At 44.2% G+C, this 13,579-nt stretch overlaps 1 protein-coding gene and 1 long non-coding RNA gene across 2 annotated transcripts; one reads left to right on the forward strand and one right to left on the reverse strand.

The window, feature by feature from the left end:
• The first annotated feature begins 1,937 nt into the window (after nt 1-1,937).
• Nucleotides 1,938-3,872, forward strand: LOC121532219 (PCNA-associated factor). Its single transcript, XM_041838024.2, has 4 exons — nt 1,938-2,094; nt 2,736-2,819; nt 3,056-3,230; nt 3,708-3,872. The coding sequence occupies exons 1-4, from the start codon at nt 2,049-2,051 to the stop codon at nt 3,745-3,747; spliced, it is 345 nt and encodes a 114-aa protein (XP_041693958.1). The 5' UTR covers nt 1,938-2,048; the 3' UTR covers nt 3,748-3,872.
• Nucleotides 3,873-5,256: 1,384 nt separating this feature from the next.
• LOC121532220 lies at nt 5,257-6,589 on the reverse strand. Its single transcript, XR_005994262.2, has 2 exons — nt 6,213-6,589; nt 5,257-5,838 (listed from the first exon to the last, which is right to left on the reverse strand). It is a non-coding gene; the product is annotated as an uncharacterized LOC121532220 (long non-coding RNA).
• Nucleotides 6,590-13,579: the final 6,990 nt, after the last annotated feature.

Genomic DNA, 13,579 nt, shown 5'->3' on the forward strand with positions numbered 1-13,579 from the left:
ATCCTGCCGATGTAGCGTATATCCCGTCAGCTGTATGTTGTCCATTTCGTCGTTCAGCCACGACTCGGTGAAACATAAGATATTACAGTTTTTAATGTCCCGTTGGTAGGATAACCTTAATCTTAGGTTGTCTCATTTATTTTCAAATGATTGAACATTGGCTAATAGGATTGATGGAAGAGGCAGTTTACTTGCTCGCCGTCGGATCCTTACAAGGCACCCCGACCTACGTCCACGATATCTCTGTCTCTTTCTCATGCGAATGACGGGGATTTGGGCCTTGTCGGGTGTCTGTAGGATATCCTTCGCATCCGACTTGTTGAAGAAAAAAATATTTGTCCAATACGAGGTGAGCAATCACTGTCCTGATATCCAGAAGCTCTATTGCACCATTTTTATGTAACCTTTATTTAACTAGGCAAGTCAGTTAAGAACAAATTATGATTTACAATGACGGCCTACACCGGCCAAACCCGGACGACGCTGGGCCAATTGTGCGCCGCCCTATGGGACTCCCAATCACAGCCGGTTGTGATACAGCCTGGAATCGAACCAGGGAGTCTGTAGTGACGCCTCAAGCACTGAGATGCAGTGCCTTAGAACGCTGCGCCACTCGGGAGCCCAAATTGCACAATTCTAATTTGTACATAGGTCACAAATAAAGCTATCCCCAATCAAATTGGAGCACAACTCATCAGCCCACCTCCTGCACTGCTCACACCTAATCCAGTCCCCATCTGTGACTTAAAACAGAGGGAGAGATGCCAATTGAAAAACTCTCTCTTAAAAACGTAGCTAGCGATCCAGCAATATGACATAAAATGCTGTGTAAAATAGCTAAAAGGCTATAAAGTAACAACTGTAAAGCTATCAGTCACTAGTGGAAACATTTACAACTGCAATTAAGTTACGTTATCTTTTTAATGTATTTTACCTCAGACGATCTGGTAGTATGGTTGCTAGCTAGCACTCCTAGCAGCTTATGCTAACTAGCTAGCTGGCTAGCATTTCCTGCTAGTGAAGTTGCTAGCTAGCAAGTTAGCATAAACTAGTGGTAACTGGGCTAGTCATTGTCTAAATGACAGGTAGAAAGGCAGTTGGCCCCAACACACTCATCCAACATATTACTACTTTACTCAAAAAGGGGGTGGGGCAGTTACCCCCTAGAACCTGGTTGGGAACCACTGCATTAGTCGATTAGTGGGGTGTGTGTGTTAAGCTGCCAGAGGCGAAGCCAAAGATAGTACAGTAAGAAGATATGCTAAAACTGCTTCTCCAATATAAATCCCCGATCACACCTGTAGGCGATGTCATGGCGACGTTGGCTAGCGAAGCTCATGCGCAGAAACATGTCATCGGGTCTAAGCAAAACATTTTTAAACTATCTGTGGTCTAAGGATCGTCTCGCGCCAAACTGCGCATATGCAGTCCGTCAAATACGGCACTCTTTCAATATAAAGTATCTGTTGACGAAAATTAAAACGTGTCACTTTCACGAGGTTGGAGTAATAACATGTTCAACTACTTAAGACATTGTCTCGAATCTAGGTTGTGCCTTTAGATTTCGAGAAAATCAACAACTAACGAAGACATTTTTGTGGTCCCGTGTAGCTCAGTTGGTAGAGCATGGCGCTTGCAACGCCAGGGTTGTGGGTTCGATTGCCACGGGTGGCCAGTATGAAGAAAAAAAATGTATGCACTAACTGTAAGTCGCTCTGGTTAAGAGCGTCTGCTAAATGTGTAAAATGTAAATGTAAAATGTTTGCTTCTCTCATTGACTTCACAAACCCCGGCCTGGTCTGCTTGCTCTGTTTCGTAAGTGTTCCCGGAAGTCTTGCGATGTTGCGCCTCTGGGTTTAGAAACTCTGCGAGGCTTTCGTGAAGGGGAGGGAAATAGTTACTAACCAATGACGTCAGAGGAGCCAAAACACACACACACTCGTGATTTAAACCTAGGCGGGAAAGCAGAATTAACATTGGGCTTTCGTGGAGTCGCCAGTGAAGGTCCACGTCCCGTTTGTATCAGGTTTATTGGTGAAAATTAGAACATGGTGAGGACGAAGGCAGACAGTGTCCCCGGAACTTACAGAAAAGGTAATGTTCTGCAATCAAAACCTGATGAATATGTAATTAGCTTGCTGGTTATTCTGAGTGCGAAACTGGAATCGCTAACGTTAACTACTTAATTACCGTAGTCAACTGAAGTTTTGCGAACATAATTGCCACTCCTACATTTATTCTATCTTTAATTAACTTGATGTTCGATTTCAGTGATTTTGCTAACTTCATTGACCGGGTTAGATGCCGGTCTCCCGCCATTTCAATAGAATCGTGAACACAGATTGCACGCATCCCAGCCGGATGTTGCATTATCTAGCTAGCTATGTTCTCACGTCTCATCATTTGTGCAGGATTGGATTGTTACCCTAAACTTCACCTGCATCAATAAGTTAAACGTTTTTGATCGTTACTGTACAACTAAAGATTGGATAAAGAATTGACGTAACATGTCTTTATTAGCGTCTTTGGTTCGCTAACGTTGGCAAACTATTGGAAATCATTATCCTCAATCTGGCGGCAATTTCGCCGCCCAAACTAAGGAAGCCAGCAATACATATGGCGGTGTCGATTACTTTGCAAAACATTGCCAGATCAGATTAAACTCTGCATTGCAATATAGCTAATACTTTGCTTGTTAAAATTACTTGTTAGCTAACTCATTTATACATTTTCAGCTGTGGCTGCATCTGCACCCAGGAAGTCATTGGGTGCCTCGAGTTCTACTAATGCATCAAGCAGCTCTCAAGCAGGCACACCTGGTGAGTCAACATTTCATTCACCCTAAAAAAGTAACGTTGACTAGCTAATAACCCCATATTTCAATGTAGTCTTTGGTAGATGACAAACAACTATTGTAAGTCGCTCTGGCTAAGAGCGTCTGCTAAATGAAGTAAATGTATTGCCTCCAGATGAGTTTCTTGCTCATATTTTCATCAGTGGTGAGGACTCATGGCAAATGTCTAAATTGTGATGTAATGCTGGCATTGTTTTGCAGCAAAGAGTAAATTTGCTGGTGGTAATCCTGTGTGTCCTCGGCCCACCCCAACTTGGCAGAAGGGAATTGGGGATTTCTTTGGTGGGCCCAGCAGGAAGCCTGAGAAGGAGAACCACCTCCCCCAGTCAGTTGATGAAGAGGCTGGAGTCAGTGGAGTGTCCAAGTCATCCAGGAAGTACGTTCATTCTATTAAGCTTCGTTTTTAGGACTAGTCTAAAAGTGGCCCCAAAATGCGTACCACTTGAGTGCTTGCAGAAGTTATACTCATAATTTATTTAATCTGTTCCAAAAACGTTGCCAATACAAAGAACACGTTCTGATTGTTAAATGCAACGTTTTGGGAACAGATCCGGAAGTTTTTTTTTTTTTTACATACCTGTGCCTAGTGGAGGTATTTGCCAAAGCAGAATCAATGGGTTACAAGTACAGTCCTGCTGTTTCTGGAAATGTATTGAACCAAGTTTGGATGTACATCTAGCAAACAGTTTGTAAGCATGTATGCAAGTTCAGGTGATGAGCCAGGTTTCACATTTTCAGGATGCATCTGTACGATTTTCAGTGCACTGCAGAGCCAGTTAAAATGTAATTATGGGCAAAACAGCATTGATGCCATATTTGCTGTCCTAACTAATGTCAATCACTCGCCTTTCAGATCCAGACCACTGCCTGCTGAAGATGAGGATGGTGAATGAGTTTAGCCAATGGTGCCCCAATTGAAAACCATTGCCTCTAATACTTGAATGGGATGGGTATATCTTTGTATATAATTGATTAATTCATGTTTTGTACAGACGTTTAATAAACTTTTTTTTAATAAGCATGATTCCATAATGTTTTGTCACAACCTGGGCGATATTTGATTGTCCGCTCTCGTTTGAGGCCCACATCAAGTGTGACCGAAGTCTAATCTTTCAATCTACAGAACATTGCCAGAGTTCGACCTATGCTGTCACAATCTGCAGGTGAGAGACTCATCCACGCCTTTTTCATCCAGTCTGGCCTATTGTAATGCCTTGTTTGTTGGCGCATCTGCCAAGTGCCTAAGAAGGCTACAATATGTCCAGAACTGTGCAACACGTGTCCTCACCCACACCCCCTGTGAGCGCACAAAATCTGTGCTGTTCAACCTCCAATGGCTCTCCATATGCTCACGCATTGACTTTAAAATCCCGGTTCACACCTACCAAGCTATCCACAACTCTGGACCCCAGTACCTGTCTGACCTCTTCCTACCCCACACATGCCCTTTACTCCTCCAGGTCCAGCTGCCTTCAGACTAAACTATGGGTGACATGGCTTTCAGTTGTACGGCTCCTCTGCTGTGGAGTGCACCTCTAGTCATTGTCAGGGCTGTAGAGTCTCTGGCCTTGTTTAAGGCACAGCTACAGACGTGTTCATTCTGTTCTCCTGTCCACTGTATCTGATGACACCTGTGCCTTGATTGTTGTCTGCATACAGTGTTCTGTGTTGGATTGTTTTTAATTTTATTCTGTGCCTGGGGTGAGAAGCGCTTAAATTCAATTACTCTTCCTGTTTCCAATATTTTCTGTAGGGTCTCAAACAAAATAGCAGTTTGATATCCTGTGCATCTGGGTTCCACATCAATTCTGTTATAGAAATGGCTTGATGGTAACCGTAGCATTTGCATCAGTGGATTCCCTGCAGGCCCAGTAACTTCTGAACTCATGCCCTGATTTGTTAATATTCCTTTTATGGGTAATCGCTACATACCAGTAGATGGCACTAGATCGTTATTGTCAAACTGTTGGCGATTCTGCCATAGACTTTTTAGTTTATGGTAATGAGGCCAGTCTGAGCACTACTTGATGTTTAGTGTTCCATGATTAGGCTACCTGTATTTTTGTCCCATATGAGGAACTATAGGGATACATAAAAGACCTCTGCCCTTGGATAACTGTGTCCCTAGAATTAAGGCGTCAGCATGCTTCAGTTCGGCAGTCGGCTAGAATAAGTGTACACAAACACTTGACTGTCAAATGGAATTTGTGTGAATTTCCAGGGATCTACTAAATTTGGTGTACCTAGCACATTGTCAACACTTGATGTACAAATAGAACGCATTGTATTGAGATTAAATGCCAACAGCTTTTTCAGCACACAAATAAACATTTTCTTGCTTCTAAAAGGAAACCCCAATACAAAAGTGTCTGCTATGACCAGACATGTAAACAACAGAAGGGTCAAGAGTGTAGATACATATTTATGAGCAACGCAAGTTTATCCATTAAATCAGCTATAGGTGCCAGGACCCTGTGGAGAGGATGAGAAGAAGGGGGAAATTAGGCATGTCTGGAGAGCAGTGTGCAGGGTGAGGAGAGGAAGAAAAAGGACAACAAGTGAAAAGGGTATCAAAGTAAAGTCTGAAATTATTTTTTCTTTACTTCTGGGACAAGCTGGTGGCTTGGTGCATGAAGGTCTCCAGATCTTGATAAGTCTTCAATCATTTGCAATGCCTTTAAGTGATGTGTCAAGGACTGTGTCTGCAGTTCTTTCCTCACAACCCTGTTACTGCTGCTGCTCTGTGGCATCTGTGAGGAGCAAGCCAGTGGAGTAGGTCTTGGAGGTTGGCTCAGGATAGAGCTTCCCAGGTCCTGCATGGAGATAGTTTCTAATTCTACACTGCACTTTAGTGCGGGAGATGGGCTGGGGGCCGATCACCAGTCAGTACTGGGGGCAGAGGTAGTGCTTGGGGCCGGTGAACAGGCAGTGCTGGGGCGTAGAGAACAAAACCAGGCTCTGTCTCCATTCACTGGCGTTTGTGCCTTAAATAAAAGTTGAGTCCTATTTAGTACACATATCCAAAACATTAATGAACATCAAATCATTAACCGAGACTTCAATAGACTATGTTGCAAACGTTTGAGTTCAGTAGGCCTGCCGTAGTTACTCAACTGTGCTCAAACGTTTGCAGCATTATGACTATTTGGACCTTACTACCAAACTTTGACGTTACCAATATGGGAAGCTTATGATTTTCTTTCTATGACATGATGTTTGATCAAGTTGTAAAGATCTTTAGTTTAGTTGGTTGGCTTGCTTGCTTTCCCTGCATGAGTATGCAGCTTGCCGCTGGCTAACTATTGTTAGCAAAACATAGCTACTCTTTTCGTCGAATACAATAGAAAATACAACATACCCCATTCTTTGGTGAAGACGGCATGTTGCTTTAAGTCTTCACATGCTGAACAAGACAGCAGCAACATTTCTGAATTAGCGCTTCCACCGGCATCTCCACTGCGCCCTTGTTTCTTTGCCTTGACGAACTTGTCGTGAACCCTACCCCTACTTTTTCCAACGAGTGGTTGGGTCCGACCCCAACGTCTCCGCAATCTCCCTCCATTAATTGGAATTTGCATGCTGGTCTTTCTATAATGCATGGCTAGAATCGTACTGGTGAAAGTACTTTTGTACATCCTCGGTCAATCGATGCTCGATGTTGTCGTTCGCCATGTTGAATCCACACTGAATTTCGCCCAGAATCTACAAGAAGCAGAAACTCGCGTCACTCCTACAGTTGACCAATCACGGACGAAGAGGCGTATATTTCGGCTTCCGATAAAAAACAGTCGTATGCCGAACAGCCACAAAACAGAACTCCAAAAAGAACAAAAACCGGCACAAAATGTCATAATATATGCACGAACTGTTTCGGATGGGAAGCATGCGGCCGCCTTTAGTTTAAATGCTTGACCAGTGCTACATGTTTTTGTCCATACCAAGAGATTTTCAACCAATATCCGCAGGAAAGCTACTGGTGGAACCAACTCATTCACCAAAAGTGCCAAGTGTGAGTGACAAAGGGTGTGTTTGTAAAATCAAACTGGAGTGCGCTCCTAAATTTTACATTTTCATTTTAGTCATTTAGCAGACGCTCTTATCCAGAGCGACTTACAGTTAGTGAGTGCATACATTTTCATAGACATCAATCAATCAATAAAACAATACATCAATCAAACAATACATAAACCAGTCCATACATCAACCAATGCATCAATCAATCAACCAGTCAATAGATCAACCAGTCAATACATAAATCAACCAATACATCAATCAACCAATACATCAACCAGTCAATACATCAACCAGTCAATACATCAATCAACCAATACATCAACCAAACCATACATTAATCAACCAATACATCAACCAGTCAATACATCAATCCATACATCAATCAATCCATAATCACAGCATCAGGTATCATCAACTGGCCCCCAGTAGTGTAGTTCTACCATAACCAGGATGCATGAGTGGAGGATGCGGGGTAGTGTAGTTCTACCTTAACCAGGATGTATGAGTGGAGGATGTTCCGTAGTGTAGTTGTACACTATATATACGAAAGTATGTGGACACTCCTTCAAATTAGTGGATTTGGCTATTTCAGCCACACCTGTTGCTGACAGGTGTATAAAATCGAGCACAGCCATGCAATCTCCATAGACAAACATTGGCAGTAGAATGGCCTTACTGAAGAGCTCAGTGACTTTCAACGTGGCACATTCATAGGATGCCACCTTTCCAACAAGTCAGTTCGTAAAATTTCTGCCCTGCTAGAGCTGCCCTGGTCAACTGTAAGTGCTGTTATTGTGAAGTGGAAACATCTACGGGCAACAACGGCTCAGCCGTGAAGTAGTAGGCCACACAAGCTCACAGAACTGGACCGCTGAAGCATGTAGCGCATAAAAACTGTCTGTCTTCGGTTGCAACACTCACTACCGAGTTCCAAACTGCCTCTGGAAGCAACAGCACAAGAAGTTGGGAGCTTCATGAAATGGGTTTCCATGGCCGAGCAGCCACACACAAGCCTAAGATCACCATACGCAATGCCAAGCGTCGGCTGGAGTGGTGTAAAGCTCGCCGCCATTGGACTCTGGAGCAGTGGAAACGCGTTCTCTGGAATGATGTATCACGCTTCACCATCTGGCAGTCTGACGGACTAATCTGGGTTTGGCGGATGCTAGAAGAACGCTACCTGCCCGAATGCATAGTGCCAACTGTAAAGTTTGGTGGAGGAGGACGAATGGTCTCAGGCTGTTTTTCATGGTTCGGGCTAGGCCCCTGGAGGATGCTGGGTAGTGTAGTTCTACCATAACCAGGATGTATGAATGGAGAATGCTGGGTAGCGTAGTGGTATAGCAGTAGAGGATGCTGGGTAGTGTAGTGGTATAGCAGCAGAGGATGCTGGGTAGTGTAGTGGTATAACAGTAGAGGATGCTGGTGGTGTAGTTCTACCTTAACCAGGATGTATGAGTGGAGGATCATGAGGTTGGTGTTCATCTCAGCAGGGATTCTGATCTTCTGTGTCTGCAGCTCAGTGTACATACTGAACAGCACGTCATGGGCGTTACGGTAGTTTCCTGCAGACTGTTCCTGTAATTCAGAGCATTATCAGATTGTCCATTCGTTCAGAGCGCACCTGGATGCTCTGGCCGAGGAGTAACACATATGGAATCATGTAGAAACCAAAAAAGTGTTAAACAAATCAAAATATATTTTAGATTCTTCAAAGTAGCCACCCTTTGCCTTGATGACAGCTTTGCACACTCTTGGCATTCTCTCAACCAGCTTCACCTGGAATGCTTTTCCAACAGTCTTGAAGGAGTTCCCACATGCTGAGCACTTGTTGGCTGCTTTTCCTTCACTCTGCGGTCCAACTCATCCCAAACCATCTCAATTGGGTTGAGGTCGGGTGATTGTGGAGGCCAGGTCATCTGATGCAGCACTCCATCACCCTCCTTGTTGGTCAAATAGCCCTTACACAGCCTAGAGGTGTGTTGGGTCATTGTCCTGTTGAAAAACAAATGATAGTCCCACTAAGCCCAAAACCAGATGGGATGGCGTATCGCTGCAGAATGCTGTGGTAGCCATGCTGGTTAAGTGTGCCTTCATGGTGGGACTATCATGCTTCATGGTGGGAACCACACATGCGAAGTCTTCTTCTTATTGGTGTCCTTTAGTAGTGGTTTCTTTGCAGCAATTCGACCATGAAGGCCTGATTCACGCAGTCTCCTCTGAACAGTTGATGTTGAGATGTGTCTGTTACTTGAACTCTGTGAAGCATATATTTGGGCTACAATCTGAGTTGCAGTTAACTCTAATGAACATATCCTCTGCAGCAGAGGTAACTCTGGGTCTTCCTTTCCTGTGGCGGTCCTCATGAGAGCCAGTTTCATCATAGCGTTTGATGGTTTTTGCGACTGCACTTGAAGAAACTTTCAAAGTTGACATTTTCAGGATTGACTGACCTTCATGTCTTAAAGTAATGATGGACTGCGTTTCTCTTTGCTTATTTGAGCTGTACTTGCCATAATATGGACTTGGTCTTTTACCACATAGGGCTATGTTCTGTATACCACCCCTACCGCGTCACAACACAACTGATTTGCTCAAACGCATTAAGAAGGAAAGAAATTCCACAAATGAACTGTTAACAAGGTACACCTGTTAATTGAAATGCATTCCAGGTGGCTACCTCATGACGCTGGTTTAGAGAATGCCAAGAGTGTGCAAAGCTGTCATCAAGGCAAAGGGTGGCTACTTTGAAGAATCTCAAATCTCAAATATAATTTGATTTGTTTAACACTTTTTTGGTTACTACATGATTCCATATGTATTATTTCATAGTTTTGATGTCTTCACTATTATTCTACAATGTAGAAAATAGTAAAAATAAAGAAAAACCCTTGAATGAGTAGGTGTGTCCAAACTTTTGACTGCTGTATATATTTTTTCACGTACGCTTCTATAACTCTCATCCCCTTGGAACGAGCCCAACCAAAACAATACTCATTTCCAAAACTGCAAAATGTGGAGTCAAAATAAATTGTGAGCCAGGGCTACACACTGGCTAAACGCAAAACTTATTGACTGTCCACCCTTGAGAGACAATCAGCAACCAAGTTGTCCTGACATTTACATTTTAGTAATTTAGCAGACGCGTTTTTCCAGTGAGTGAGTGCATACATTTTTCATACTGGCCCCCCGTGGGAATCGAACCCACAACCCTGGCGTTGCAAGCGCCATGCTCTACCAACTGAGCTACAGGAGGCCCTTACCACAGACATGTCTGATTTAAAGAGGAAACTTCTGAAATATCCGTAGTAACTTTCCTCTCGTGATTTTCCTCAGTGGAATTTGTTTGATTGGGTCAGAGTCCAACGTTAATGTCATGCTCTAGTACATTTGTCTGAGTTGGCACATCTGAGAATAAATCCTGATATTCTAAATGCAGTGCAACAATGTAGCCTTTTTCCTCCGGAGACAAGTGTGCCAAAAAGACATATCTGAGTTACTCAACCGTCCAACTGGCACAGGGTGTATTGGGCTTTCCTCATACTCTTGAGGAAGACTATAGTCAATGGTGACAGCCGTGTCCACAGGCAGAACATCACTTCCAGTTTCCACCGACTTCGCCGCCCAATCGTAGCGGGTGAAGAGTGGTTTCAACATGTTGACATGACACAGCCAGGTTTTTTTTCCTGCACTCCGGTGTGGTGATGTAATTCAGATTACCAATTTTTTGCACTGTAGGGTAAGGGCCTGAAAAGCGACCTTGCAACAGTGACCCCAGGATGGGCAACAAAACCAGGACTGTGTCTCCCACATCGAAAGTGCGGTTTCAGGCCTTTCGATCGTACCAAACTTTCATTTATGTTTGCGCCTTCTCCAGATTCTCACTGCAAACAGCACAAGAGGGACCCCTTCATCCCAGTCTCTCAAACTCAAGAGAAACTGGTTACCACTCTTATCTTTGGGCAAAGGACCAACACAGTCCACCAGAATCCTGCTGAAAGGTTTGTCAAAGGCAGGAATAGGCTGCAAAGGGGCAACCGGTACAGCTTGGTTCGGTTTAACCGTCCGCTGGAAAACGCGACAGGATTTACAGCAAGCCACAACATCCTGTTTCAGACCAGGACAGAAGAAGTTTCACAAGATACGGTCATACGTCTTGTTGACCCCAAGATGGCTTGCCATACTACCATTGTGAGCCAACCTCAGTATCTCTTGTGGAAGTGTAACTGGAACGACAATTTGAGATACACTGGGCCAATCGTCTTGCCCAGAAATGGCGCAAGAATGCCATTTCCTCATCAGAATGCCATCTCTGTCAAAGTAACCCACACAATTTCATCAAACTCCTCGTCTGGATGTATCTCAGCAAAAAGAGGGGAGAGGGAAACATCTTTACTTTAGACATCGAAGTATCAACTGTAAGGACCCTCACTTCCTTCAGTGGTCCTACAAACTTGCTCACCTTTGGGGTTTTCAAAGGAGAAGTCAACTCAGGAGGTTTAGCGAAATCAGGATCACCCATAAACGTCACGGACAGATCAACCATGGTGGGATTGCTGACATCCTCCTCAACATTAGACTTGCTCCCGCTGACTTTCTTATACATAGCATATTTATTTCACCTTTATTTAACCAGGTAAGCCAGTTGAGAACAAGTTCTCATTTACAACTGCGACCTGGCCAAGATAAAGCAAAGCAGTGCGATTAAAAACAACAACACAGAGTTACATATGGGGTAAAAAAACAAAGTCAAAAAATACAACAGAAAATATATATACAGTGTGTGCAAATGTAGCAAGTTATGGAGGTAAGGCAATAAATAGGCTATAGTGCAAAATAATTACAATTAGTATTAACACTGGAATGCTAGATGTGCAAGAGATTAATGTGCAAATAGAGATACTGGTGTGCAAAAGAGCAAAATAAATAACAATATAGGGATGAGGTAGTTGGGTGGGCTAATTTCAGAAAGGCTGTGTACAGGTGCAGTGATTGGTAAGCTGCTCTGACAACTGACGCTTAAAGTTAGTGAGGGAGATAAGAGTCTCCAGCTTCAGAGATTTTTGCAATTCGTTCCAGTCATTGGCAGCAGAGAACTGGAAGGAATGGCGGCCAAAGGAGGTGTTGGCTTTGGGAATGACCAGTGAGATATACCTGCTGGAGCGCAGACTACGGGTGGGTGCTGCTATGGTGACCAATGAGCTAAGATAAGGCGGGGATTTGCCTAGCAGTGATTTATAGATGGCCTGGAGCCAGTGGGTTTGACGACGAACATGTAGTGAGGACCAGCCAACAAGAGCGTACAGGTCACAGTGGTGGGTAGTGTATGGGGCTTTGGAGACAAAACGGATGGCACTGTGATAGACTACATCCAATTTGCTGAGTAGAGTGTTGGAGGCTATTTTGTAAATGACATCGCCGAAGTCAAGGATCGGTAGGATAGTCAGTTTTACGAGGGCATGTTTGGCAGCATGAGTGAAGGAGGCTTTGTTGCGAAATAGGAAGCCAATTCTAGATTTAACTTTGGATTGGAGATTCTTAATGTGAGTCTGGAAGGAGAGTTTACAGTCTAACCAGACACCTAGGTATTTGTAGTTGTCCACATACTCTAGGTCAGACCCGCGTCAGAGTGGTGATTCTAGTCGGGTGGGCGGGTGCCAGCAGCGTTCGATTGAAGAGCATGCATTTAGTTTGACTAGTGTTTAAGAGCAGTTGGAGGCTACTGAAGGAGTGTTGTATGGCATTGAAGCTCGTGGAGGTTTGTTAACACAGTGTCCAATGAAGGGCCAGATGTATACAAAATGGTGTCGTCTGCGTAGAGGTGGATCTGAGAGTCACCAGCAGCAAGAGCGACATCATTGATATACACGGAGAAAAGAGTCGGCCCAAGAATTGAACCCTGTGGCACCCCCATAGAGACTGCCAGAGGTCGAGACAACAGGCCCTCCGATTTGACACACTGAACTCTAGCTGAGAAGTATTTGGTGAACCAGGCGAGGCAGTCATTTGAGAAACCAAGGCTATTTAGTCTGCCAATAAGAATGCGGTGGTTGACAGAGTCGAAAGCCTTGGCCAGGTCGATGAAGACGGCTGCACAGTACTGTCTATTATCGATCGCGGTTATTATATCGTTTAGGACCTTGAGCGTGGCTGAAGTGCTCCCATGATCAGCTCGGAAACCGGATTGCATTGCGGAGAAGGTACGGTGGGATTCGAAATGGTCGGTGATCTGTTTGTTAACTTGGCTTTCAAATACTTTCGAAAGGCAGGGCAGGATGGATATAGGTCTGTAACAGTTTGGATCTAGAGTGTCACCCCCTTTGAAGAGGGGGATGACCGCGGCAGCTTTCCAATCTCTGGGGATCTCAGACGTTACGAAAGAGAGGTTGAACAGACTAGTAATAGGGGTTGCGACAATTTGGCGGCTAGTTTTAGAAAGAAAGGGTCCAGATTGTCTAGCCCAGCTGATTTGTAGGGGTCCAGATTTTGCAGCTCTTTCAGAACATCAGCTGTCTGAATTTGTGTGAAGGGAGAAGCGGGGGGGGGGCATGGGCAAGTTGCAGCGGAGGGTGCAGAGTTGGTGGCCGGGGTAGTGGTAGCCAGGTGGAAAGCATGGCCAGCCGTAGCAAAATGCTTGTTGAAATTCTCGATTATTGTAGATTTATCGGTGGTGATAGTGTTTCCTAGCCTCAGTGTAGTGGGCAGCTGGGA

This window comes from Coregonus clupeaformis, chromosome 19 (genome assembly GCF_020615455.1).
Source record: "Coregonus clupeaformis isolate EN_2021a chromosome 19, ASM2061545v1, whole genome shotgun sequence".
NCBI lineage: Eukaryota > Metazoa > Chordata > Actinopteri > Salmoniformes > Salmonidae > Coregonus > Coregonus clupeaformis.